This window comes from Barbus barbus (genome assembly GCF_936440315.1).
Source record: "Barbus barbus genome assembly, chromosome: 32".
NCBI classification, from domain to species: Eukaryota; Metazoa; Chordata; class Actinopteri; order Cypriniformes; family Cyprinidae; genus Barbus; species Barbus barbus.
This window is the reverse complement of record NC_136760.1, coordinates 7,403,406-7,427,437: the sequence shown is the minus strand read 5'-3', so window position 1 is coordinate 7,427,437 and position 24,032 is coordinate 7,403,406. Positions and strand designations below refer to the sequence as shown.

Sequence of the window (24,032 nt, the reverse complement as noted above, 5' to 3'; positions counted from 1 at the left end):
TGATACAACTATATTGAAGAGTTTTTAAGGTTTTTAAATGCGTTAAATGGTATAAGAAATAATTTTTCAAATTGCCTTAAATAGATTTTTAAGAATTCTGCAGATACCTTGTAAATAATAAAATAAAACTCTTTCCTTGATATTCGTTGATATTTGTGTATTGAAAATGTTTTTGATTGACATTTATGGTCTTTATTTTATTTGAGCTAGTTAAATAAATTTTCGGGCTACCAAAATCTGAAGAGTACCTGCCCGAAGGGCTACCAGGGATTTAGAAATTTTGCGAGCCCTGGGTCCCTCTCAATCCTGCTACCGTATGATGTCCCGTGGATCTATGATGTTTTCAGGAACCAACCTGCCACTCTGACTTTTCCACAGATGTTCCTCAACTTGTCACTGTTGATTATATATTACAGGAGGTACACTTGGTTTTCCATTGTTGGTTATCACTAACAGTCACTGTGATGCATTCCTTCATGCACTTCTGCAGGAAATGAGGATCTGTTCGGCCATTATAAACCTCTTCCACCTGATACCAGCTGCTCCACAGACATTGGTGAAACCTCTGCTGGAAGTGGTCATGAAAACGGAAAGGGCGATGCTCATAGAGGTACAAGATTGGCATGCAAATATAAATATATATAGAGGTGTCAAATCAAATTGAATATAAATACATATTAGTATTTTTTTCAGCCCGCATTTAAATCAAGATAATTAGACTAATGTGGCAGATTTGTAAATCACTGAATAGACGTTTATATATATATATGTATGCATGTATGCATGCATAATCAATTTAAAGCATCAAACATTGTATATTATTTTTTTTTATATACACAAACATATACACACAAAGTGCTGTTAAAAGGTTTGGGATCAGTGTATATATATATTTTTTTATTTAAAGAAATTCATACTTTTATTCAGCAAGGATGCATTAAATGATCAAAAAGACATGTTTGTTTGAAAATTATTCATCCAAAAAAAATTAAATAACCATTTCCATAAAAATATTAAATATTTTATACAATACAAATATTGTGGTTTTATAAAATTTCTACGTTGTTACTCCACAGGCCGGCAGTCCCTTTAGAGAGCCACTGATCAAGTTCCTAACGCGTCATCCGTCTCAAACAGTGGAGCTTTTCATGATGGAGGCCACTCTCAATGACCCACAGTGGAGCCGCATGTTCATGGTTTTTTTCTTTTTCCATACCTCATACTATATTGTGTCTTTAAAAATTCCTTGCCATTATATCTTGAATGATATATTATCATATATGAATGTTACTATTTCTTCAACCTGTTTTTAATTTTTCTCATTTGCAGAGTTTCCTGAAGCACAAAGATGCCAAGCCACTTCGAGATGTCTTGGCTTCTAACCCAAATCGATTTGTCCCCCTTCTGGTTCCAGCTGGGCCTGCAACAACTGTGAGACCTGGGTCTCCTTCCACCAGCACTGCCCGCCTTGACCTGCAGTTCCAGGCCATCAAGGTGGGCTAAACACTCTCTTAACTGAACCGTTTACTGTTAGATTTGATGTAATGTGCTTGTTTGTAGAGTTGAATATTAATGAGCATTAATAAACTCCCTCAGATCATAAGCATCATTGTGAAAAATGATGAAGGCTGGTTGGCGGGTCAGCACTCTTTAGTGAGTCAGCTCAGGCGCGTGTGGGTCAGCGAGGCCTTCCAGGAACGCCATCGCAAAGACAACATGGCTGCAACCAACTGGAAAGAGCCCAAACTACTTGCATACTGTCTGCTTAGCTACTGCAAGTAAGTGTTTTCTGTTTGGTGGTGCAGAAATTACACACTTCACTAATTTAAATGTTGTTAATAGCTTGGAAACTGGATTTTTAAGCCCTTTTCACACCAAGCACGTTAACTGTAAAGATAACGATAAAGATATAGTTCTAAAAAGCGTTCTCAATATTAAAGAGTAGCAGAGTCTACACCACAACTATAACGATAAAGGTACAGAGAAATGATATCGTTGGAATCACTTTCAGAATGATTTTTTCCAGCTGATGAACGATATAAGCATTGACACCCATTGATTCAAACCTGCTATAACGAGCTCGAGAATTTAAAGCGGCAAATGAGCGTGTGCTTAGAATAAACAGACTATATCATCCGCTGGTGTGGATGCTAATATCATCATCTTTATAGTTATCTTTATAGTTATTGTTCTTGGTGTGAACGGAGCTTTACTCTTAAATTTTATACTAAAGTTGTCATTTTTCTTTCAGACGCAACTACTCTGAGATTGAGCTACTCTTTCAGCTTCTGAGAGCCTTCACTGGTCGCTTCCTGTGCAACATGACCTTCCTGAAGGAATACATGGAGGAGGAGATCCCAAAGAACTACAGCATCACACACAAACGAGCACTCTTCTTCCGCTTCGTGGAGTTCAATGACCCACACTTCAATGATGAGCTCAAGGCAAAGGTGAGGTTATACCATTTGTACACCTGTGTATGAGTATTAACATCTCCCATGGATCTTGCCTTTGTGGTGACCTCTCATTTTTGATTAAGAGCTACCAGGAGTGTGACTGATGCCATGACACGGACCTCCATGGTCAGCATTATAAATTCCACCTTTGCGGTGCATTTCTGTTGAGAGTGGCACAGCGTCACGCTCTCTTAATGTTGACCATCTAATGCGGCTAACAACCAACCCTTGCTGAATATTTATGCTCAGGAGGGGAGGACGACAAGGACTGGTCGTGCATGACACATTCGGTTCTCAAAGGCATGTCTTCACAGTCAACCGAAGTCTCTGAAGAACACTAATGAATATTTGTCTGCAGATAACTCTAATAGCCATTGCTCATATGCTGAGGGTTTGCCTTTAATCAGTCATGGAGAAGATGGGTAACGTAGTAGATGATGGAGCAGGGCTCAACACAAAGAACTTTTTCTGCTAGCTCGGGTGTGTCAGTAGTTCATATTACTTTTTTGGGTGACATTTTGACTGTCACTGTAGCAAACCGGAAAAAAAATTGTGCAGTTTTAAATGACAACATATCACAAAGATTAGTGTTGCATTTTTCCCTTCTTTCATGTTCCCTTCTCTGTTGATTCTTTTGATCATACACCTGTGGAGGGGTGTTTTATAGTGGGTAGGCACTACCTGGAGAACATGGCTGTTTCTCATTTCTGCTTCATTTTTATTCATGTGAAAGAATTCCATCAAGTTTGAGAAAGAGATCAATGCCAGCTTATTAAAATGAACTGAAGGTTCTCCTCAAATTGCCATGCTCTACGATGACATTGAGAAACGGTAGCCGTGTATCAGCAGATAGTCTTCACAGCTTTGATGGCTGAGGCTGCTCTTGCTCTGCTAAATCACCCAGACGTTGCATCCCAAACATTCCCCAGGAGAGCACAGCAGCTGTGCACTCGTAACAGAATACACGTTTAAGGTGATGTTTTCAGGCAGCTGGAGCCGCAGCGGTTTGGGCTGTGATGGATCGTGTAGAAAAGGATTTGTTGTGATCCATCACTCATGTGAACGGTAGAGGGGCTCATTAGGACGAGGGCTAATTAGGAACACCTGCAGCCCCACGGCCCCCATGTTTGAATAAATCCACATGCTAATGCACACTTCAGCTAACAAACAACACAACCATTGTGTCTGACTAGACAAACTATTGTCTTGTACAAAGCTAGTATTATCCCATAGCTTAAATTACCAAGTGGTACATGGTTGGCATGCTGATTAATCGCTGATTTTTCTTTCAAATTAATAACGTAGAGCAGAAACAAAGTCATTAGTGTTCAAAGATGCTAATTATGTAACGCATAAGAGTTAACGTATGGGAAGCCAGGGCTTGAAGGAATTTTGAGCATCTAAAAACATGGTCACAACTCGCCGGTGACAGTAATATAATGATCATCAGGGTGATTAACATCAGTTAACTTACAAATGAACCAAATCTGAGCTGCTACGTTGTGCCTTTTTTCTGTCTCTCTTCTGTCAGCATCACACTTTTTAATGGCTTTATCTATGCCAGAGCTGCCAAAACAGCCATGGTTTTGATCATTTAAGCAAATTCAATCAATTCAGTAAATTACAACATGCTTAAAAACTGTAAATATTCACTCACCGTGAACCTTTTTCATTAAAGTTAACACAAAGCAATAAGTAGAAATGTTGGCATATGATTAAATATACACTCACATGAAGACTCCAGTGGCCCTTAGTTCTTGTTATACATGAAGCAGGTTACCCATCATAGGGGGCAGCTATGTCTTTCTATTATTATAATTATTAGTGATGATGATGATGATGATGATAAACAATAAATTTTTGTCATTTATATTCATACAATTTATTTACAGTGGTGTGAAAAAGTGTTGGCCCCTTTCCTGATTTTTAATTTTTTTGCATGTTTGTCACACTTTAATGTTTCAGATCATCAAACAAATTTAAATATTAATCAAAGATAACACAAGTAAACACAACATGCAGTTTTTGAATGGAGTGTTTTATTATGAAGGGAAACAAAATCCAAACCCACATGGGCCTGTGTGAAAAAGCCCCCCCCCCCCCCCCCCCCCCCCAAAAAATATAAATGTGGTTTATCACACCTGAGTTCAGTTTCTCTAGCCACACCCAGGCTTGATTACTGCCACACCTGTTCGCAATCAAGAAATCACTTAAATAGGACCTGCCTGACAAAGTGAAGTAGACCAAAAGATCATCAAAAGCTACACATCATGTTGAGATCCAGAGAAATTCAGGAACAAATGAGAAAGTAATTGAGATCTATCAGTCTGCTCCGGGTGTGTGTTCACGGTGTGTGTGTGTTCACTGCTGTGTGTGTGCACGTTGGATGGGTTAAATGCAGAGCACGAATTCCGAGTATGGGTCACCATACTTGGCAGTATGTCACTTCACTTCACTTCATAAAGCCATTTCTAAAGCTTTGGGACTCCAGCGAACCACAGTGAGAACCATTATCCACAAATGGTGAAAACATGGAACAGTGGTGAACCTTCCCATGAGTGGCCGGCCGACCAAAATTACCACAAGAGTGCAGCGACGACTCATTCAAGAGGTCACAAAAGACCCCACAACAACATCAAAAGAACTGCAGGCCTCACTTGCCTCAGTTAAGGTCAGTGTTCATGACTCCACCATAAGAAAGAGACTGGGCAAAAATGGCCTGCATGGCAGAGTTCCAAGACGAAAACTGCTGCTGAGCAAAAAGAACATAAAGGCTCATCTCAGTTTTGCCAGAAAACATCTTGATGATCCCCAAGACTTTTGGGAAAATACTCTGTGGACTGACGAGACAAAAGTTGAACTTTTTGGAAGGTGTGTGTCCCATTACATCTGGCGTAAAAGTAACACAGCATTTCAGAAAAAGAACATCATACCAACAGTAAAATATGGTGGTGGTAGTGTGATGGTCTGGGGCTGTTTTGCTGCTTCAGGACCTGGAAGACTTGCTGTGATAAATGGAAGCATGAATTCAGCTGTCTACCAGAAAATCCTGGAGGACAATGCCCGGCCATCTGTTCGTGACCTCAAGCTGAAGCGAACTTGTGTTCTGCAGCAGGACAATGATCCAAAACACACCAGCAAATCCACCTCTGAATGGCTGAAGAAAAACAAAATGAAGACTTTGGAGTGGCCTAGTCAAAGTCGTGACCTGAATCCTACTGAGATGCTGTGGCATGACCTTAAAAAGGCGTTTCATGCTCGAAAACCCTCCAATGTGGCTGAATTACAACAATTCTGCCAAGATGAGTGGGCCAAAATTCCTCCACAGCGCTGTAACAGACTCATTGCAAGTGATCGCAAACGCTTGATTGCAGTTGTTGCTGCTAAGGGTGGCCCAATCAGTTATTAGGTTTAGGGGCAAGCACTTTTTCACACAGGACCATGTGGGTTTGGATTTTGTTTTCCCTTCATAATAACTTCATTCATAAACCGCATGTTGTTTACTTGTGTTATCTGTGATTAATATTTAAATACGTTTGATTATCTGAAACATTAAAGTGTGACAAACATGCAAAAAAAAAAAAATCAGGAAGAGGGCCAGCACTTTTTCACACCACTGTATATAGTCTATGACAACATCATATATCTATGCCATGGTGTCAGTTTGGAGTCCAAGACCTATGGGATGAATAACAGGCAACACAATTATTTTTACTCAAACACTCGTAATGCTGCTCATTTGATAAACTGACACCTTCCCATTTCTTTGATATCCTCAATGTAAATACGTAAATTACATGTTATTTGTGTCCACTTTCCAGGTGTTGCAGCACATCCTGATCCCAGCCTTCCTATACAGCTTTGAGAAAGGAGAAGGCGAGCAACTGTTGGGGCCGCCCAATCCAGAGGGTGACAACCCTGAGAGCATCACTAGTGTCTTCATCACCAAGGTAACCCTCTCCAGCAGCACCATAAGCAGTCTTTTATCGAGTCACCAGTTCATCTAGGATGACCCTGGCTGTTATTTCACCGGCAGAAATATCAAGGCCACAATAAAGGTCATAGTGTTTGTTTTCCAAGCAATGAAGGGTAATAGCCTTAATTTATTTCACGCTTAAATTGATTGTCTCTCCCCTGCTTGTAATCATAGCAAAGAGCAAACCAGTTTGTTCTCCAGGTTTGTTTTCAACACCTCCAGCAGGAAAGGAGGATGTTCAAGTTTAAACAGACTTTTAAGCCTGGTATATAACTCACAGCCCTAAAAACAATGCATTGTTTAGTGTCTTGTAACACATTTTTCTCATTATTGTAGGTTCTTGACCCTGAGAAGCAGGCAGATCTGGCTGACTCATTGAGGATTTACTTGCTTCAGTTCTCAACCCTACTGGTAGAGCATGCTCCTCATCACATCCATGACAACAACAAGAGCAGGAACAGCAAGCTGAGGCGTCTCATGACCTTCGCTTGGCCTTGCCTGCTCCCCAAAACCTGCGTGGATCCGGCCTGCAAGTACAGCGGCCACCTCTTGCTGGCTCACATTATCGCCAAGTTCGCCATTCACAAAAAGATTGTGTTACAGGTAGGTATCCACCAAAATTTCAGCTGCCAAAAGTACTATGAAATTATTTTTTTTCTGATTTTGTTTGAACAACAGCTGAAATATTTACATTTTTTAATTCTTGTAATGGCAACATTTTCAGCAGCCATTACTTCACTCTTCAGTGTCACATGATTACAAAGTAATATGCAGATTTAGTTCACAGTTATTGTTAATTATTATTGGTGCTGAATTCATAATGGTTCTAATTATTACTAATGTTGAAACCGGTTTTGCTGCACAATATTTTTGTGGAAACGTTTATATTTTTTTCAGAGTTCTTTGAATGGCAAGTTAAAAAGAACAACAATTATTTGTAATAGAAATCTTTATATATTTCTCTAATCTAGAAATTATAGGTCTCTACATATATCAGTTTGATTAATTGAATGCATCTTTGCTGAATAAAAGTATTAATTTCTTTAAAAAAAACTTTTCAATTGTAGTGCAAATCAATATTACACTGGTAAAGTATTATAGATTTCTTTCTATTTTCTCATTTTAAGCCATTTAAAAATCATTAGAGCCTATATATTGCTGTAATTAAAAAAAAAGACTAAAGACTAAAATTACGGGATTCACTTTCTGCCAGTTTATGTAGATTTTTTTTTTTTTAGCTTGGGCCATGATGGAATTAAAATGTATTCAACAGACCAAATCTTTAGGGGTTATTACTTTTTTAAATAATTAAGGAAATAACATGACACGTTTATAATTAATATGATTTCAGGCCTTTGGCAGATACAATTTCTCAAACCCAAATACTTCACTAACCTCAACATTTCAAAGAATAGAATAGTACCTCTGAGCTTTTGCTACTCAAAGTTTTGTCTTTGGGGAACTCAGCCAACTTCTTCCTTCTGTGAAATGCTGTTAAAAGTCTCTATCGGTTCTCTGCAGGTTTTCCACAGTCTGCTAAAGGCTCATACCATGGAAGCACGTGCCATTGTTCGGCAAGCCATGGCAATTCTCACACCTGCAGTACCTGCTCGGATGGAGGACGGTCATCAGATGCTCACACACTGGACCCGCAAGATTATTGTGGAGGAGGGCCACACAGTTCCTCAGCTCGTCCACATACTTCACCTCATTGTACAGCACTTCAGAGTATGTAAAATCGCCTAACTCTCACTAATTATACTGCAGATAATTTTATTATCCAGTATTCACATTCTATTTATTTTTTTTTTTTTTTTGCACAGCCTTAGGTATTAGTTTGTTTGGAAGTTCATATAACATTTTAGAGTTTGCTTGAGTGTATGTTTCTCTGCCTACAGGTATATTACCCAGTGAGACATCATCTGGTTCAGCACATGATCAGTGCTATGCAGCGATTGGGCTTCACCCCAAGTGTGACTATCGAGCAGAGGAAGTTGGCAGTGGACTTAGCTGAGGTGGTCATCAAATGGGAGCTCCAGAGAATCAAAGACCAACAGGTTTGCTGGCAGGAAATAAGATGGCAAAACCAGTTTTTCGATCTTCAGTGATTAATTTCATGCAATTAAAATTTATTGTACATTCCTGGCAATTAATGGTGTATGAATTTTTCACTTTTCTCAGCCTGAATCGGAAGCTGATCCAGGAAGTGTGGGCGAGGGTACAAGTGGAGCCTCTGGTGCTATGAAGAGAGGAATGTCTGTTGACTCAGCACAAGATGTAAAGAGATTTCGCACTGCAGCTGGTGCTGTCGGCACAGTAAGGAAACCTTAAACCGCTCTCCGCAGCCTGAGTGTGACCACTGTAATCAGTCTCTCACGCTCTGTACCCTGATGGACTGTGCCATGTTTGAGTACATTGGCTGTATTGTGTTTGTGTTTGTATGTGCAGGTCTTCGGCCGCAGTCAGTCGATGCCAGGCACAGAGGCACTACTTACCAAACCTGTGGAGAAACCGCACACAGATACTGTGGTGAACTTCCTCATCCGCATTGCCTGCCAGGTAGTTATCCATGAAAATAGCCACAGAAGCTGGCATGGCGTTACGCACAAACAAGCAAACAAACAGTCTCATACCTGCTTTGTGAATCTTACTGGAGTGTCCACTAATTCTTACACAAGCTAAATCCTGCTCTGTGTCTGCAGGTAAATGATAGCACTAATGTGGCAGGCTCCCCCGGTGAACTGCTGTCCCGTCGCTGTGTGAACCTCATGAAGACTGCCCTCAGACTGGACATGTGGCCCCGTGCCGAACTTAAACTGCAGTGGTTTGACAAGCTCCTTATGACTGTGGTAAGTCTGAATGCTTTTGAGTTTTGGTCTGTTTTCTTTTAATCTCCTAAAATAAATTATATCAATTTGAGGCTGGATATGAGATTTGTGGGTTCTTGGCTCATTGTCAAAAAGGAAATGAAGGAATATCTAGACTAATTTGTAAAAAAAACAGCAGATGGAATGCATGAAAATACAAATTCTCACACTGACAGTAGGTGGCGCTTTTAGAAAAGTTACTCTGTGACACAGTTACATAAATTTCAGTTTTGACACCCATTTGTCACAGAGAAGAAAGGAAGTCAAACGGTGTTTGCATGTTTTCAAACAGCTGTTTAGATTTTTGTGTTCGCTATGGTGTTAATCTAATAGCACCAAATAAAAGTTAACAGAAACAAGAGAGCCAGTTCTGGGATTCTTCCTCTGCTATTCACTCAATCTAAATAAACTACTCTGTGAGCTCTACCAAGTTGTTATTTTATGTAACAGCAGTGGCTCTGGCCATTTGATGAACAGCAAGAATTGGTTGGCCAGTTTTCTTCGCAGTGCAATGGAAAAGATTAACTACATGACAAATGTTTGTGTGAGTCTGAACAGGCACATTAACAACCGTTCATTCAGATTAAAATGTTTTTTTTTTCTACTGAATATTTGTCTTTATGCGAACAGACCTTGAAGATCTTTGAGAAAATCGTCATATCCTGTTCATCTCACTTCCCTCTTCATTATTTCCAGTGCCTTTCCAAGCAGTTTTTATGTCAGCCAAATTAATGCTTTGGGAAAATTAATGTTCTGTACATATGATGACTCCCACATGACCCATGCAGTCTCTCTTGTGCCCTATTTTCAAACAGCCAGAAAAGCTGACAATTACCACTCTACCATATCTTCCATCTTTATTTTCAGAGTCGGTTTGACAAACAGGTCACTCATCGTCTGAGCCCCAGAGCCCTGTTGAGGAAGTGAGGTGCTCTTTTCAGCTCTCTTATACAAACTAATGGCCAGTGCTGCAAATCCAAGGGGCTTTTATCATCTCATTGTGTCGGCTTGTCAGTGTCAATAAAGGACAGGCTGCAGGGACAAGCTTAGCATTGTGCAAATCTGTCTGCCAGTGTCTCAGTCCTCAGGGGCCAGACCTTAGTTGTCAATATTTTAGTGGCCCCTGAAACCTAATCAGCACTGGTTTTTACTCATTGTGCCAAGCCTGTGCGTTACTTGACTTAAATGAGAGAATGAAAGGATTTTTTCACTCAATTTTAGCACTTTGTGTAGCACAAGAAGTTTCAGTAGTCCAGTAAAATGTCAAGATTCTCGATACCACAGCATAAACGTGCCAGTATGCCATCTGACATTCTGCTTCAAGTAAACAGTTGGTTAATCAAAACCAATAAATCAAACGTACAAATGAAGTATACAGTGCTTGAGGTACTCAAGTTAAATGGCAAAAAAAAACAAAAAAACACTACTGTTCCAAAGTTTGGGGTCAGGATGTTCTTAATTAATATTTTTATTTAGGATGAATGCATCAAAATGATCAAAAGTGACAGTAACAAATTTTTTTTTAAAGGTGACCTATTGTGCCCCTTTTTACAAGATGTAAAATAAGTCTAAATGTGAAGTTTTAGCTCAAAATACCCCACATAATTTTTTTATAGCTTGTTAAAGTTGGCACTTTTAGGGTATGAGCCAAAATGTGCCGTTTTTGTTTGTCCCTTTAAATGCAAATGAGCTGGTGCTCCCGGCCCCCTTTTCAGGAGAGGGCGGGACTTCAAGAGCTCATGCTCTGTCATCCCGGCAACAACAAACACTCAACAAACAAATCTCATGCACTGAAAATGTCAGAAACTCTCAAGCGGTTGACAAGATGGGGTTTTAATATGCAATTTTTAACTACCACATTCCTATTTACGATCATTCTGGTAGCATGTGAAGGCTGCATCAGTGAAAACAGGCAGAGACAATGGTAGCTTTAGCAAGTGCCAAGAAGCTCTTTCAGAAAGGCAATTTGGAAAACAAAATATGACGTGCTTTGTCTAGAGCTGACGTTCACGCACAAAGTGTTTGTATTGATCCCTCTTTCAGAATCAGCCTTTGTGATAATCCAGCATTGAAATGACCCTTGTTTGTGAGGCAGTCCGACATAAAATGATTGGCACAATCATATAGGAATTTACCGATTTTTCTTTAATTTTTTTCCTGGGACATTTCCTTTGAAAATGAAACTAAACCACAGTGTCCTCAGCAGCTCAGATGGAGAGGGAGTCTATGGAGACTCCTATGTTCATTTGTGCATCCCAAAACATAACACTTCTAATGCTTCTTTGGCACTGACAAGCAGCTACAGCAAGAAAACAGTAATGGCGGACTGCTGCTTCTCACTCAGGGCTGTGTTTATGCTAATAGGGCAGAGAGGGTCACAAATGTGCGGGACTTTTTCCCTACGATGATGTGTACGTAGGGAGAATTTGGAATCGCTTGTTCTGAGAGACTGTTTATGATTTATTGGGATTATAAAAACAATTAGTGGGTGGATTTTTACCATTTTAGGCTGGTTGTTTTCACACACGTGGCTACACAACTGTGTTCAAACACCTTATAAAAGTGATTTCTGCATAATAGGTTCCCTTTAAAGAATTAGTTTTTTGGCATTTTTGTCTTTATTAGCATAGGACAGATCAGAATTGACAGGAAACAAAGTGGGAGAGAGATCGGGGGTGGGATCGGGAAAGGTCCTAGAGTCGGGATTTGAATTTAGGGCGCCCGTAGCGCAACTGTGCTATATTTCAGCACGCTGCCCACAAGGCTATTGGCGCCAACGCCAGTAATGATTTCTATTTGTCAATGCAGTTCTTAGGAACATTCTATTCATCAAAGAATCATGGTTTTCAAAAAAAATTATGCCACTGATTTTAACAGTAATAATAGAAATGTTTCTTTAGTGTCAAATCAACATTATTTTAGATTCTGATGGACCATGTGATATTTAAGACTGGAGTAATGCCTGCTGCTAGTTCAGTTTTGCCATTACAGGAATGAATTGTACTTTAATATATATTAGGTTGGAAAACAGTTATTCTAAATTTTACAAATGTTGTCACAACATTATTGCTATTTTACTATAATTTTGAACAAATGTTTTATTGGCAAGTATAAGAGACTTTTCTCCAAAACAGTAATACATCTTACCAACCTCAAACCTTTGAACTAGTGTCGGTTCCTCTGTACCTCATCATTCAGCATATCCTCCTCTGTTTTTCAGGAGCAGCCAAACCAGGCGAACTTCTCCAACATCTGCACAGGGCTGGAGATTCTTAGCTTCCTTCTGTCAGTGCTGCAGCCTCCAGCCATCCTCGCGCACTTCAAGCCTCTGCAGCGTGGCATTGCAGCTTGCATGACTTGTGGAAACACCAAAGTATTGAGGGCAGTCCACTCCCTCCTATCCAGACTCATGAACACCTTCCCCACAGAACCTAGTGAGTAGATCAAGCTGTGATTTGATATCTTCACCTAGAGACCTCATTTGGGCAAAGCTGCTTATATGTACGGTGAACAATAATTGCATCATTTAATTTGCTCCAGTGCAAGATGCAGTCTAAAGGCCAGTATTATGGTCAGCAGCTGTTAACAAACACATAAATTCTTTGAATCTCTACAGAGGTTACGAAATAATAACTTTAGACACTCTAGTGATTATCGACAACAGTATATGTTAAAACCCTATTTCTGTAATGGGTAATCTCTTAATAAGATTGTCCAGGTTGTGCTAGTTTTTCAGTTAAACTGTGGTACGTTAAAACATTTTTTTGTATCTTTAGGCACATCCTCAGTGGCTTCCAAATATGAGGAGTTGGAGAGCTTGTACGCTGCCGTAGGGAAGGTCATTTATGAAGGCCTCACAAACTACGAGAAAGCCAGCAGCGCTAACCCAACTCAATTGTTCGGTGAGAAAATGTAATAGCTCTACTACATGACCAAAGGGAGTTATTCTGGAAAATCTTCCGCCACACAAAATAGATGTAGAGGTTTTCAAAAAGGTCTTTTTTTCAGTTATATACTTACAAAATGTAAATCGTGTATTTATATACTTACCATTCTTATGCAGCAAGCATGCATTACATTTCACAAGATTACTGTTTTTACTGTATTTTTGATCAAATAAATGCAGTCTTGGTGAGCATCTTTCTAAAGCATATGTAAAAAAAAAACAAAAAAAAAAAAACTTACCACCCCCAAACTTTTGAATGGTAGTGTGGATCCATTTCAGGTAAGATAATTTTTTATAATGGAACTCTTAGTTGTTTCACAATTTAGAGTTCATCTTTAATTATATTTCATAATTGAAAACAAAAAGTGATGAAACTCTATTGGATAACATTCTAAAGTTACCAGTGTTTCATTTCAGCCCAAAATGGAACCATTGGTCAATAAATGCCTCCTGATTCCGCTCTGGCAGTGCTCTAGAGTTACATTTACCACTGATGTACTGTATGTGTCTCCATCGAGGGTGACTTTTTACATTTATCTTTCCTCCCCAGAGCTGTGATCTAAGAAATGCATTACTCATGCTTTTTTTTTTTGTCTCCATCCTTACCCGGTAACTCGGTTAGATTTCTCCAGAAACGTCCTTGTAATACAACTACAGGGACAAAGGAGCTGCACCCAAAGTCATTAGCGGGCGTATGTCGCTTGCTGTCCCTGACAGTGTCGTGAGGGCAGCGGGGCATCATGTTACCAGCTTCTCTCTCCTCTTTGCTTCCAGGAACGCTGATGATCCTAAAGTCGGCCTGCAGCAACAACTCCAGCTACATCGACCGCCTCATTTCCGTCTTTATGCGCTCCCTGCAGAAGATGGTGAGGGAGCACCTGAGCCCGCAACTCAACCCCGGAGCTGCTGAAACCAGCACAGGTGACCATTCTTTAGACTCTTGGGTCAAGGACGTTTTCCCACCAAAGATACATTTAAAATTATTTCACCTCAAGTCATTTGAATGGTCTATTATTAGGGGAGAAGCATCATTAATCTTATTATTCTTGTTTTGCTCTTGTGTCTACGGCAGCCCATAGTACTGAAGTTATGAAATTTGGCACACAGATATAGGATAGTCTGAACAGTAATACATAACAAATTTGGATTCTCTACCTGTATGATTCGATTGACATAACCCTCTGACATCATTTTCCATCATGAAAATTGTGCTCAACTTTGCTCAAATTTTCACGAAAATTGTATTGCATCATCTTTAGAATATGCCAACAAAAAATTAAGGAATTAAAGTTGATTACACTTCTCAAATAACGTGCAAACAAATTTGATGATCATGCCAAAAATGGATGTGAGGCTATATCTCCACAACACTTAAGCACATTGAGAACTTGGTGTGTTTTGCGGCAACCATGACTGTTAGAAGTTATGGATTTCTTGTTGACAACCATTTTCATTTTCCACATCAACGGATTTAATGGCATGATGCCAGACTGCATCTGAGGCTGTATCTCTGCAAAGCTTTAAAATATTGATTCTGAACTTTGCCACCCAACATTGACCATACCAGATTTATGCCGACACCAAACAAAAACTATTGATCAAAAGTCGTCGTCGTCGGCATCCTTCCGTCTGCGTGAGACGATGGTGTAGTTTCCAGTGCTGCCACCTTGTGGCGACGCTGGAGTGTCCTCCCCAGTGGAAACTACGAAGCCTGGGTAGGGCAGTATGGAGAATCAGCTGTTGCCCATGCAGCAGACTCCCCCTTTCCGTGCAGCAGGTGGATCCAAGGGAAAGGCGAATGCCGATACAGCTTGGCACCAGCGACGTCGCAGGAGTTGCCGGAAGGACGTTGAAGACAACGTCGGACCGCCTTTGGGACTCCATCTCCGGATTTGAAATCGGGGTTTACTCCCCTAGCCTTCCCATGGGTGGGTATAGCCGCAAGGCAGCGGAGGTTTAGGATTGGAGTTTACCTTCTCCTAGATGGGCTACCAATCAAGGTTAACGAGCCCCATCTGCCCGAAGCAACTGGTTTTAAGGCGCCAGAGACCCGCCTTCACCCCTTCTCCTGTTAGTTAAAACGCGGTCCGCCGGGCTTAGAACCTGAGCCACTCAGGAAGGCCAGGAGCTGGATTTTGGTTGACAGAGGCTATCTGAGACGCAAGCCGTTTGGGCATTTCTAGAGAAGTGAGCGCTTATCTCCCACTTCCACCCCGGCTGTATCAACCTTGGACCACTTGATCAAAAGTAATAAGCAGTTATGTCACATTACAAGTGATTGTATTCATGGGGTTTCAAACATTTGGCTTAAAATAGTATTCAAATGTCTTTACTTATTTTTGTCTTGCTTTTAGCTCCTTATTTTGTTCCGATGTGCTTGGCCTCTTGATCGCTGCTTGCAGCTAAATTTATTATTAGTATTGTTATTTTATTTTTTATTAATATTTGAAACATTAAAGTAATGATACTACCAACATGCAGAAAAGAAAGACAGGATATTGTATCATTGTATCAGGGATGACCCCTGCAGTCCGTGTGGGTCAAGTTCAACAAGTCTCCTAAAATATTAGATAATTTGACTTTGATTTATTAGTCAAGTTTGTAGTCAGATTTGTAGTCATTAGACAGATTGGAAAATCTCATGTAGCGTGACTTCCCAAAAACTTATGATATTTGTAAAAGAAAATACTTTTTATCTTGATAAATATATTTAAAAGTTATTTTGTATATTCAAGTTAAGGCAAATAATATATTACTTGATGGTTGCACCACATAATTTTTTTTAAGTTTTCTTGGAAATGGTACAAAAGTTTTTCATAACTATACAAAACCAAAATGAATACAAAGAACACATTTCTAGAAACTCTGCATGCATTTAAATTTTTTTAAAGATTTTTCTTTTTATCGTGTACGCTCTTATGGCATTGACCCCCAAGTAAATTTAAACAGAACAGGCAGCACACAGGTCAGATCAGTTCTTGTTGATGGCACTCGATGGATCACTAAATCATCTGAATCGATCCTAATTGGTTGCTGTCTAGAAGCAACCATGTTAAGTTAATGCGATACTCAATTTAAACAATCTTGTGCCTTAGCATTGGCCTCTTTCTGTCATTGTCCCATCTGCACTTGGTTAGCATCACTTCCTTCCTTCGAGGAGGCCGTTTTCAAGCCTTTAAAGATTTCAAGCTTGTCTTTATTTTGGATGGTATATGGAAGCCAGCTGATGTAAGTTAAGATCTATTGCTTCATCTGACAGAACGGGTCCCCAGAACTGACAGTCTGTCTTAAATTTAGGCTTTTGACAGTATGATGGAAAAATGTACGCTCTTACTGGGACAGCTTTAATCCTGTTGTCTGCAGTCATCTGGAGGAGTTTAAAAAGTGGGCAGAAAGACAAAAAGACACGTCACCTTGGAGCAGAGTGTGAGAGAGAACCGTTAGACTAAAGCATGTGCTGTCCATATTTGACCACTGGGTGCTGCAGGAGGTCCAATCAAATGTTCGGAGACCGGCCCACAAATCCATCCATACTGAGAAACATCTTCTGTGATTGGAGTAAAAAAGCTCCCACTGTGTCCACCGGAATATAAAATCCAGACAATCCCATCTGCTCAGTGCCTTCTAGATGCTATTATGGTTTTTAAATGGTACATGGAGATGGGATTGAACAGACACACGCACACACATTCGCACACTTTCGGCCCTGCCTGTCCTGTGTTGTCTGAAGGCCTCATGCTGCAATGTCACCCTGACAGCGTCGCCCAAGACCCCCTCACAGCGTGAGTCAGCGGAGAACTGGAAATCAGCCTCGAACATATTCTCCCCCAAGGGTTCGACTCATCAGAACAATCACATTTTACCATGAGCAAATCAAGCAGAAAATGCATTCAGAGGCCAGACTAAACTCCTAACCCGTCTCCTTTCTGTTACACCTCTCCATGCTAAAACTCAATCACGTTTCCCCCGTTTTCAGCAGGCAGAATTTCGTATTTTATGGTTCATATCCTCAGCTGTCTTTTACAATTTGTGATGTATGTTCGATGGTAGCCTTTGCGATTTATGTAACATTTTGCTGTGTGTGGGATCATGTGTATAGTTTTTCCTCTTTGTTAGGTTTGGAAAATCATAGAAGGCCTGTGAACCTCTACGAAAGGGAAAATAGTATTGCTGTCATGTAATCATGTTCTTCTATGTTGACTGTAGTGACGAGCGAGTTGGTCATGCTTAGTTTGGATCTGGTAAAGGAGAGGCTGTCAGTCATGAACATGGAAATGAGGAAGAACTTCATCCAGGTCATCCTCACCTCCCTCATCGAGAAATCTCCTGACCCAAAGATTCTTCGAGCTGTGGTGAAGATTGTGGAGGAATGGGTCAAGAACTCTGGCAACACCATGGCTACCAACCAGGTAAAATCTCACAGGCTGCTGCCTCAAAATGAAAATTCTGTTATCACCTGGTGTCATATTATGAGGAATATTCTTTGGTCTTAACATACTTAACAGTGTTCCAAAAAGTAAGCAAAGATGACATTTACATGTCAATGGCTCATGGGTGATTAGAAAACGATAAATTGTCATTTATAAAATAAATTGCTAAATAAATTGTAATAAAAACAAACTAGCTCAGAGTGCAAGTTCAGTTTAATGTTGTACATCTTTATTTTTAGTGTTTTTTTAGAATTTTAATTAAGATTATTAAGATACCAACTAAATTTAAATTCAAAGTTCAAAGACTTAAAATTTTGCTTCTCCTACTCCTTGTGCCTGACCCTCTGGCTGAGATGGTTCAAACCATGTGCTGTTCCTGGCAGCAAGTTTATTTATTAGTTTAACAGGATCTCTAATCATTTTAGTCTGATCTTCATAGTATTTGTCATACATTTTGGGATAGATTATTTTGTGATCCTTTCACAATGTAATGCAGACTTTGCAAAGAGACTATTGAATGATGGGGCAGTTAAAAATAACAGTCGACAGCAAGGTCAGGGAGAAAGTGGAAAGCGACCATTATAACTGGACCTCAGGGAACTGCGTTCAATAGTAAAAAATGTGTGACGACGACATCTTAAAAGGAACATTTATTTATATTTCATTTAGTCAATCTAAAACAGAAATAAAATCTTAATTTCTGGAGGAAAAAAAGCATAATTGTTTAAGTGTGTTAATCCTGCACCACTAAACAGAGTTCTGAGTTGTTTTTAACAGGTTTTCTGTTGTCTGATCAACAATCCCACCCCAAACTCGCACCACTGCGAGCCAGTGTTGTTGGTTGGGATTTCTAAAACAAGCATGACTATGATTTGATAGCACTGTAGTGCTTAGAGTTCTTAGGTAAATTGACTATAAATGGCTTAACCTGATTCATATTTCATGCATTCTTATTTGAACATGATATAATTGTCTGCTTTCCATTTCTGTAGACTTGCTAAGCCGCACAATAGTAAACCAACCTTTTGTCGACTCTGAATACCAAAGTGTTAAACATTTGCGCTCAAAGCCTATCCTGCTGTAAATGAGGCATTGTGCATTCAGTGCGCTGTGGCCCGGACAGCTGAACCCAGGTGTCTGTTCTGTTAGCCCAAGGCGAGAGAGCAAACAGGGAGAAAAAAGAGCTGAGCAAAGGTGCTGCACAGCTCTCCTGATAGATGAAAGATAAATGGACACTATCAATCCTTTACCCCCTTCTCCTCCTCAGCTCTCCTTCCCCTTCTTCTTTTCTACTGTCTTACACTCTCTTTGTCTTCGTTTCTCTTTCCTAGGTGCCTAATCCAAGAGAGAAGTCCATTCTGCTGGTGAAAATGATGACCTACATTGAGAAGCGCTTTCCTGACGACCTTGAATTGAATGGCCAGTTCCTGGACCTCGTTAATTACGTCTACAGGTAATTACGCCGATTAATCACAGGGTCCGCACTGGCCTTCCATCTATTGCCATTAGCAGCAAGACTGTGGCTGGTGGGGGGTAGGCCCCATTTTGATTGCTAAAGTTGGAGCTGGTGGTGTTTGGCGGCTGAGGGGCAGGAGGTATTGTGGGTTACCGTCACCCTGGGCAAGAGAGCATTTCTCCAGTGTCAGGAGCAATTCATCCTGGTGAGAACTCATAGGCTTAAATCAACAGCTCTAGTTGTATCTACGCTGGAACACATGCAGTCCTTAATAGCTGTTGTTTGCTAAAGATCCACCATGTTGTTTGTCACGCTGTATCAGAAGGTAAACACAATAACAGTCTCGCAGCGTTTGTCTAAAGCACTTTGGTATTTGTTTTTTTCAGAGATGAGAACCTCTCAGGAAGTGACATCACATCCAAGCTGGAGCCAGCATTCTTGTCAGGGCTACGCTGCACCCAGCCGCTGATCAGAGCAAAGTTTTTCGAGGTGTTTGATGCATCAATGAAGCGACGAGTCTATGAGAGGCTTCTGTATATTTGCTGCTCGCAGAACTGGGAGGCCATGGGCAGCCACTTCTGGATCAAACAGTGCATTGAGGTACACACATATATTTTATTGAACAAATACGAGGAAAAACACATGAAAAATTAATGTGAATTCAGTAAAGTCATGGCTAGGGATGCACCAATAGAGACATTTTTGGAAAAATGCCATGTATGTTAATAGACTTTAAAAAAAAAATAGGAAATATAATATTAAATAAAATAAAATAAATAAAACCTAAAATGTTGATTGATTTTTAAGTAAGCAAATAAATTTATAATATTTAAATTAGAATGTATTATACAATAAATAATATATTAATAATATTCAAATATTTATATTTACACAGGGCCTAAAACTAACTTTTTCTGCCAATGGCCGGTGACCTGATAAAATTTACCGGCCAAAAAAATGTTTTTACCGACCATGAAACTCTTTTTGCAAAAACAGGCAGTCATTGCTACTACAATGACTAAACATATTTACAGTGTTTTTAATTTTACTTGCATGAAAAAACAACAAACAGATTTGATTTATTTTTTGTTTTGTTTTATTTTTTTGTTCCACAAAAAAGCGTTGAGATTCTTGTCCTTTTGTATGTTTTTGTGTTACGCCTAGTTCACACATACTCAGTTTGCAGTGTGTATGTGGTGCGTATTTTTTTTCTGCACTCATGTTAACAGATTAGAGCAGGGCTATTCAATTATCTTCATTTGAGGGCTGGATTATTGAACTGAAAATTTGAAGGGGGCCAAGGTGGTGGGGTCCGTCCCGATGTCTTTCTGGGGGGACCTATAAAATTAGACAAATAAATTGAAATCTAAAATTTATAAAAAGTTTACATTAGTGCTGTCTGTCAAGCGATAAAAAAATAAAAATGAATCATACATTTTTCTGTAATTAATCACATGTTTATCTTGTCATAATTTCACATTGAACCTCCAACTTAATGTAGAAACAACAAATAGTATATTTTAAATATGCTTTTAATTATATTTTAAAATCTTCTTACTAAGTAGCGTATTGTTAATGAAGTATTGATACCAATACTGCTACTGGTGTCTCTATTAAATGCATTTTCCCTCAATTTTCCCTATTAATTAGTAGTAGTCATTCATCATTGCAATAGATTTCTCTTTTTCTTTTGTTCTTTGATTTATATTAATGACAGACTTCAGCAGGTTTTATTTTAAAAGCAGCGCTGCCTCTTTAAAACCTATGACACGGATCTGACACGTCATTTTCTCCAAACTCTACGGTTTTTAAGACTCATTTAAGACCACATTTACGAGGTAACTCGCCAAAAGTGTGTGTTTTCGTCCGTTGAAGCACTACTGGTACGCTGTCTGAAGCGGCTCGGCTCAGCGTACAACCGAACGTAGCCTACTTCACTGCACTGTTTAGGTGGCTTAACCCCAGGTATGTGTCGCCACATTCTCGGGTTATGAAGAATAAAGAAGGGAAAAGTTAATTTGTATCCTATTATTTGATTCGCTCTTGTCGCTTATGACAGAACAGCTAATCATGATGATCTTGTCTTCGCAAAAGATTATTTTATTTGCTTACGTCAGAAACAGAGAATCTTTTTAAAAACTGTCTGTTGTTCTTACTACATTATATTTCGTAAAAGTTTTACCCACCAGCTGGCGACTGACACCGCTACATATACTCGCTGATACTCACATTTGGTGCTTGGGGAGTGTTAATTTTAGGCTCTATATATATATATATATATATATATATATATATATATATATATATATATATATATATATATATATATATATATATATATATATATATATATATATATGTATGTGTATATGTATGTATATGTGTGTGTGTGTGTGTGTAAAAAACTAAATATATATATATATATATATATATATATATATATATATATATATATATATATATATATATATATATATATATATATATATTTTTTTTTTATTTATTTATTTTTTTAAAGCAATGATCAATCAATGAAGTTTATCAAAACTTCAGCTGGATTTTAGGTAATTATTCTTTTGGTGTTAATACATTCACTATGATGTAACTGCTCTGGTATTTAAGTCAGGTCACGATCCATCCATCTCAGCCACAATCAATGCTACTCTGGCTCTTGAATTATTAACGCTGTCCTGCACATGGTACGGCTGTGTGTGCGAATCAGCCTGCTGTGATAGACTAGAAGAATATCCACTGTTGGAGCTCTGCAGCCAGTGTCAAGCATTTAGATATATATTCGCAAGTGGTTAAAACTGGCAGCTGTTAAACAATGCTGGCTCATGCAGGTGTCATTTATGTGTGAATGTTAGCTACTTTCTTCCAAATGTTGTGGTTTTTCACGGAAGGAGCAGCTGTTTGCTTGCGTGTTTTAGGAATCGTGGCAGTTCAGAGTTTGATTGTCGTCTCTGCTTCACAGCTGCTGCTGGCGGTCTGTGAGAGGAACACCACCATTGGCACCAGCTGCCAGGGTTCCATGCTCCCATCTATCACCAACGTCATCAACCTGGCTGACAGCCATGACCGTGCAGCCTTCGCCATGGCAACGCATATCAAACAAGAACCTCGTGAGAGAGAAAACAGCGAGACCAAGGAGGAGGTCAGCTGTGTCATTCAGTGTATACAAACATCTGTACAAAAAGCTTGTTTGTGCCTTTATTGCCTAATTTAGCTGACTTTAGTATCACATTCTGCTATATAGAGACAATTCTGATTACGTGATCACAAAAGTGATGTGATCATCAATTTATAGACTTGCTTTTAATTTGTGATTTGGAATTTCAATTGAATTATGTATTAATGTTTGATTACATTTTGACTTTGGGAGACAGTAGAGAATATATATATATATATATATACATATACATGCATGCATGCATACATACATACATACATGCGTACATGCGTACATGCATACATACAAACACAGTGGGGCAAATAAGTATTTGATACACTGCCGATTTTTCAAGTTTTCCCACTTACAAAGAATGGAGTGATCTGTAATTGTCATCGTAGGTACATCTCAACTGAGTGACAATGTAAAAAAAAATCCAGAAAATCACATTGTATGAATTTTTTTAATAATTAATTTCCATTTTATTGCATGAAATAAGTATTTGATACAATTGAAAAATAGAACTTAATATTTGGTACAGAAACCTTTGTTTACAATTACAGAGGTCAGATGTTTCCTGTAGTTCTTGACCAGGTTTGCACACACTGCAGCAGGGATTTTGGCCCACTCCTCCATACAGGTCTTCTCCAGATCTTTCAGATTTTGGGGCTGTCGCTGGGCAACACGGAGTTTCAGCTCCCTCCATACATTTTCTATTGGGTTCAGGTCTGGAGACTGACTAGGCCACTCCAGGACCTTGAAATGCTTCTTACGGAGCCACTCCTTAGTTGCCCTTACTGTGTGTTTGGGGTCATTGTCATCCTGGAAGACCTAGCCACGACCCATCTTCAATGCTCTTACTGAGGGAAGGAGGTTGTTGCCCAAAATCTCGCGATACATGGCCCCATCCATCCTCCCCTCAATATGGTGCAGTCGTCCTGTCCCCTTTGCAGAAAAGCACCCCCAAAGCATGATGTTTCTACCCCCATGCTTCACGGTTGGGATGGTGTTCTTGGGATTGTACTCATCCTTCTTCCTCCAAACACGGCGAGTGGAGTTTATACCAAAAAGTTCTATTTTGGTCTCATCTGACCACATGACCTTCTCCCATGCCTCCTCTGGATCATCCAGATGGTCTTCGGCAAACTTCAGACGGGCCTGGACATATGCTGGCTTGAGCAGGGGGACCTTGCGCACGCTGCAGGATTTTAATCCATGACGGTGTAGTGTATTACTAATGGTAACCGTTGAGACTGTGCTCCTGTGTAGTTCTAAGCTGATCCCTCACCTTTCTCAGGATCATTGATACTCCACGAGGCGAGATCTTGCATGGAGCCCCAGTCCGAGGGAGATTGACAGTCATCTTGAATTTCTTCCATTTTCTAATAATTGCGCCAACAGTTGTTGCCTTCTCACCAAGCTGTTTGCCTATTGTCCTGTAGCCTATCCCCAGCCTTGTGCAGGTCTACATTTTTGTCCATAGTGTCCTTAGACAGGTCTTTGGTTTTGCCCATAGTGGAGAGGTTGGAGTCTGATTGATTGAGTGTGTGAACAGGTGTCTTTTATACAGGTAATGAGTTCAAACAGGTGCAATTAATACAGGTAATGAGTGGAGGATAGGAGGGCTTCTTAAAGACAAACTAACAGGTCTTTGAGAGCCAGAATTCTTGCTGGTTGGTAGGTGATCATATACTTATTTCATGCAATAAAATGGAAGTTAATTATTTAAAAA

General features: G+C 39.6%; 1 protein-coding gene across 1 annotated transcript in view; it reads left to right on the top strand.

The window, feature by feature from the left end:
- LOC306851921 (transformation/transcription domain-associated protein-like) overlaps positions 1-24,032 on the top strand; it is a gene marked incomplete at its 5' end in the record, with an annotated part of 106,299 nt that overhangs the window by 31,421 nt on the left and 50,846 nt on the right. The window contains 19 exons of the mRNA XM_079388431.1: positions 491-610; positions 1,077-1,196; positions 1,330-1,494; positions 1,597-1,778; positions 2,252-2,450; positions 6,278-6,406; positions 6,769-7,035; positions 7,954-8,160; positions 8,331-8,489; positions 8,614-8,748; positions 8,881-8,991; positions 9,135-9,281; positions 12,520-12,733; positions 13,076-13,201; positions 14,020-14,166; positions 17,452-17,654; positions 19,007-19,128; positions 19,518-19,731; positions 22,106-22,285. Coding sequence (XP_079244557.1) covers positions 491-610; positions 1,077-1,196; positions 1,330-1,494; positions 1,597-1,778; positions 2,252-2,450; positions 6,278-6,406; positions 6,769-7,035; positions 7,954-8,160; positions 8,331-8,489; positions 8,614-8,748; positions 8,881-8,991; positions 9,135-9,281; positions 12,520-12,733; positions 13,076-13,201; positions 14,020-14,166; positions 17,452-17,654; positions 19,007-19,128; positions 19,518-19,731; positions 22,106-22,285 — 3,147 coding nt within the window. The remainder of the gene's footprint in view (positions 1-490; positions 611-1,076; positions 1,197-1,329; positions 1,495-1,596; positions 1,779-2,251; positions 2,451-6,277; positions 6,407-6,768; positions 7,036-7,953; positions 8,161-8,330; positions 8,490-8,613; positions 8,749-8,880; positions 8,992-9,134; positions 9,282-12,519; positions 12,734-13,075; positions 13,202-14,019; positions 14,167-17,451; positions 17,655-19,006; positions 19,129-19,517; positions 19,732-22,105; positions 22,286-24,032) is intronic.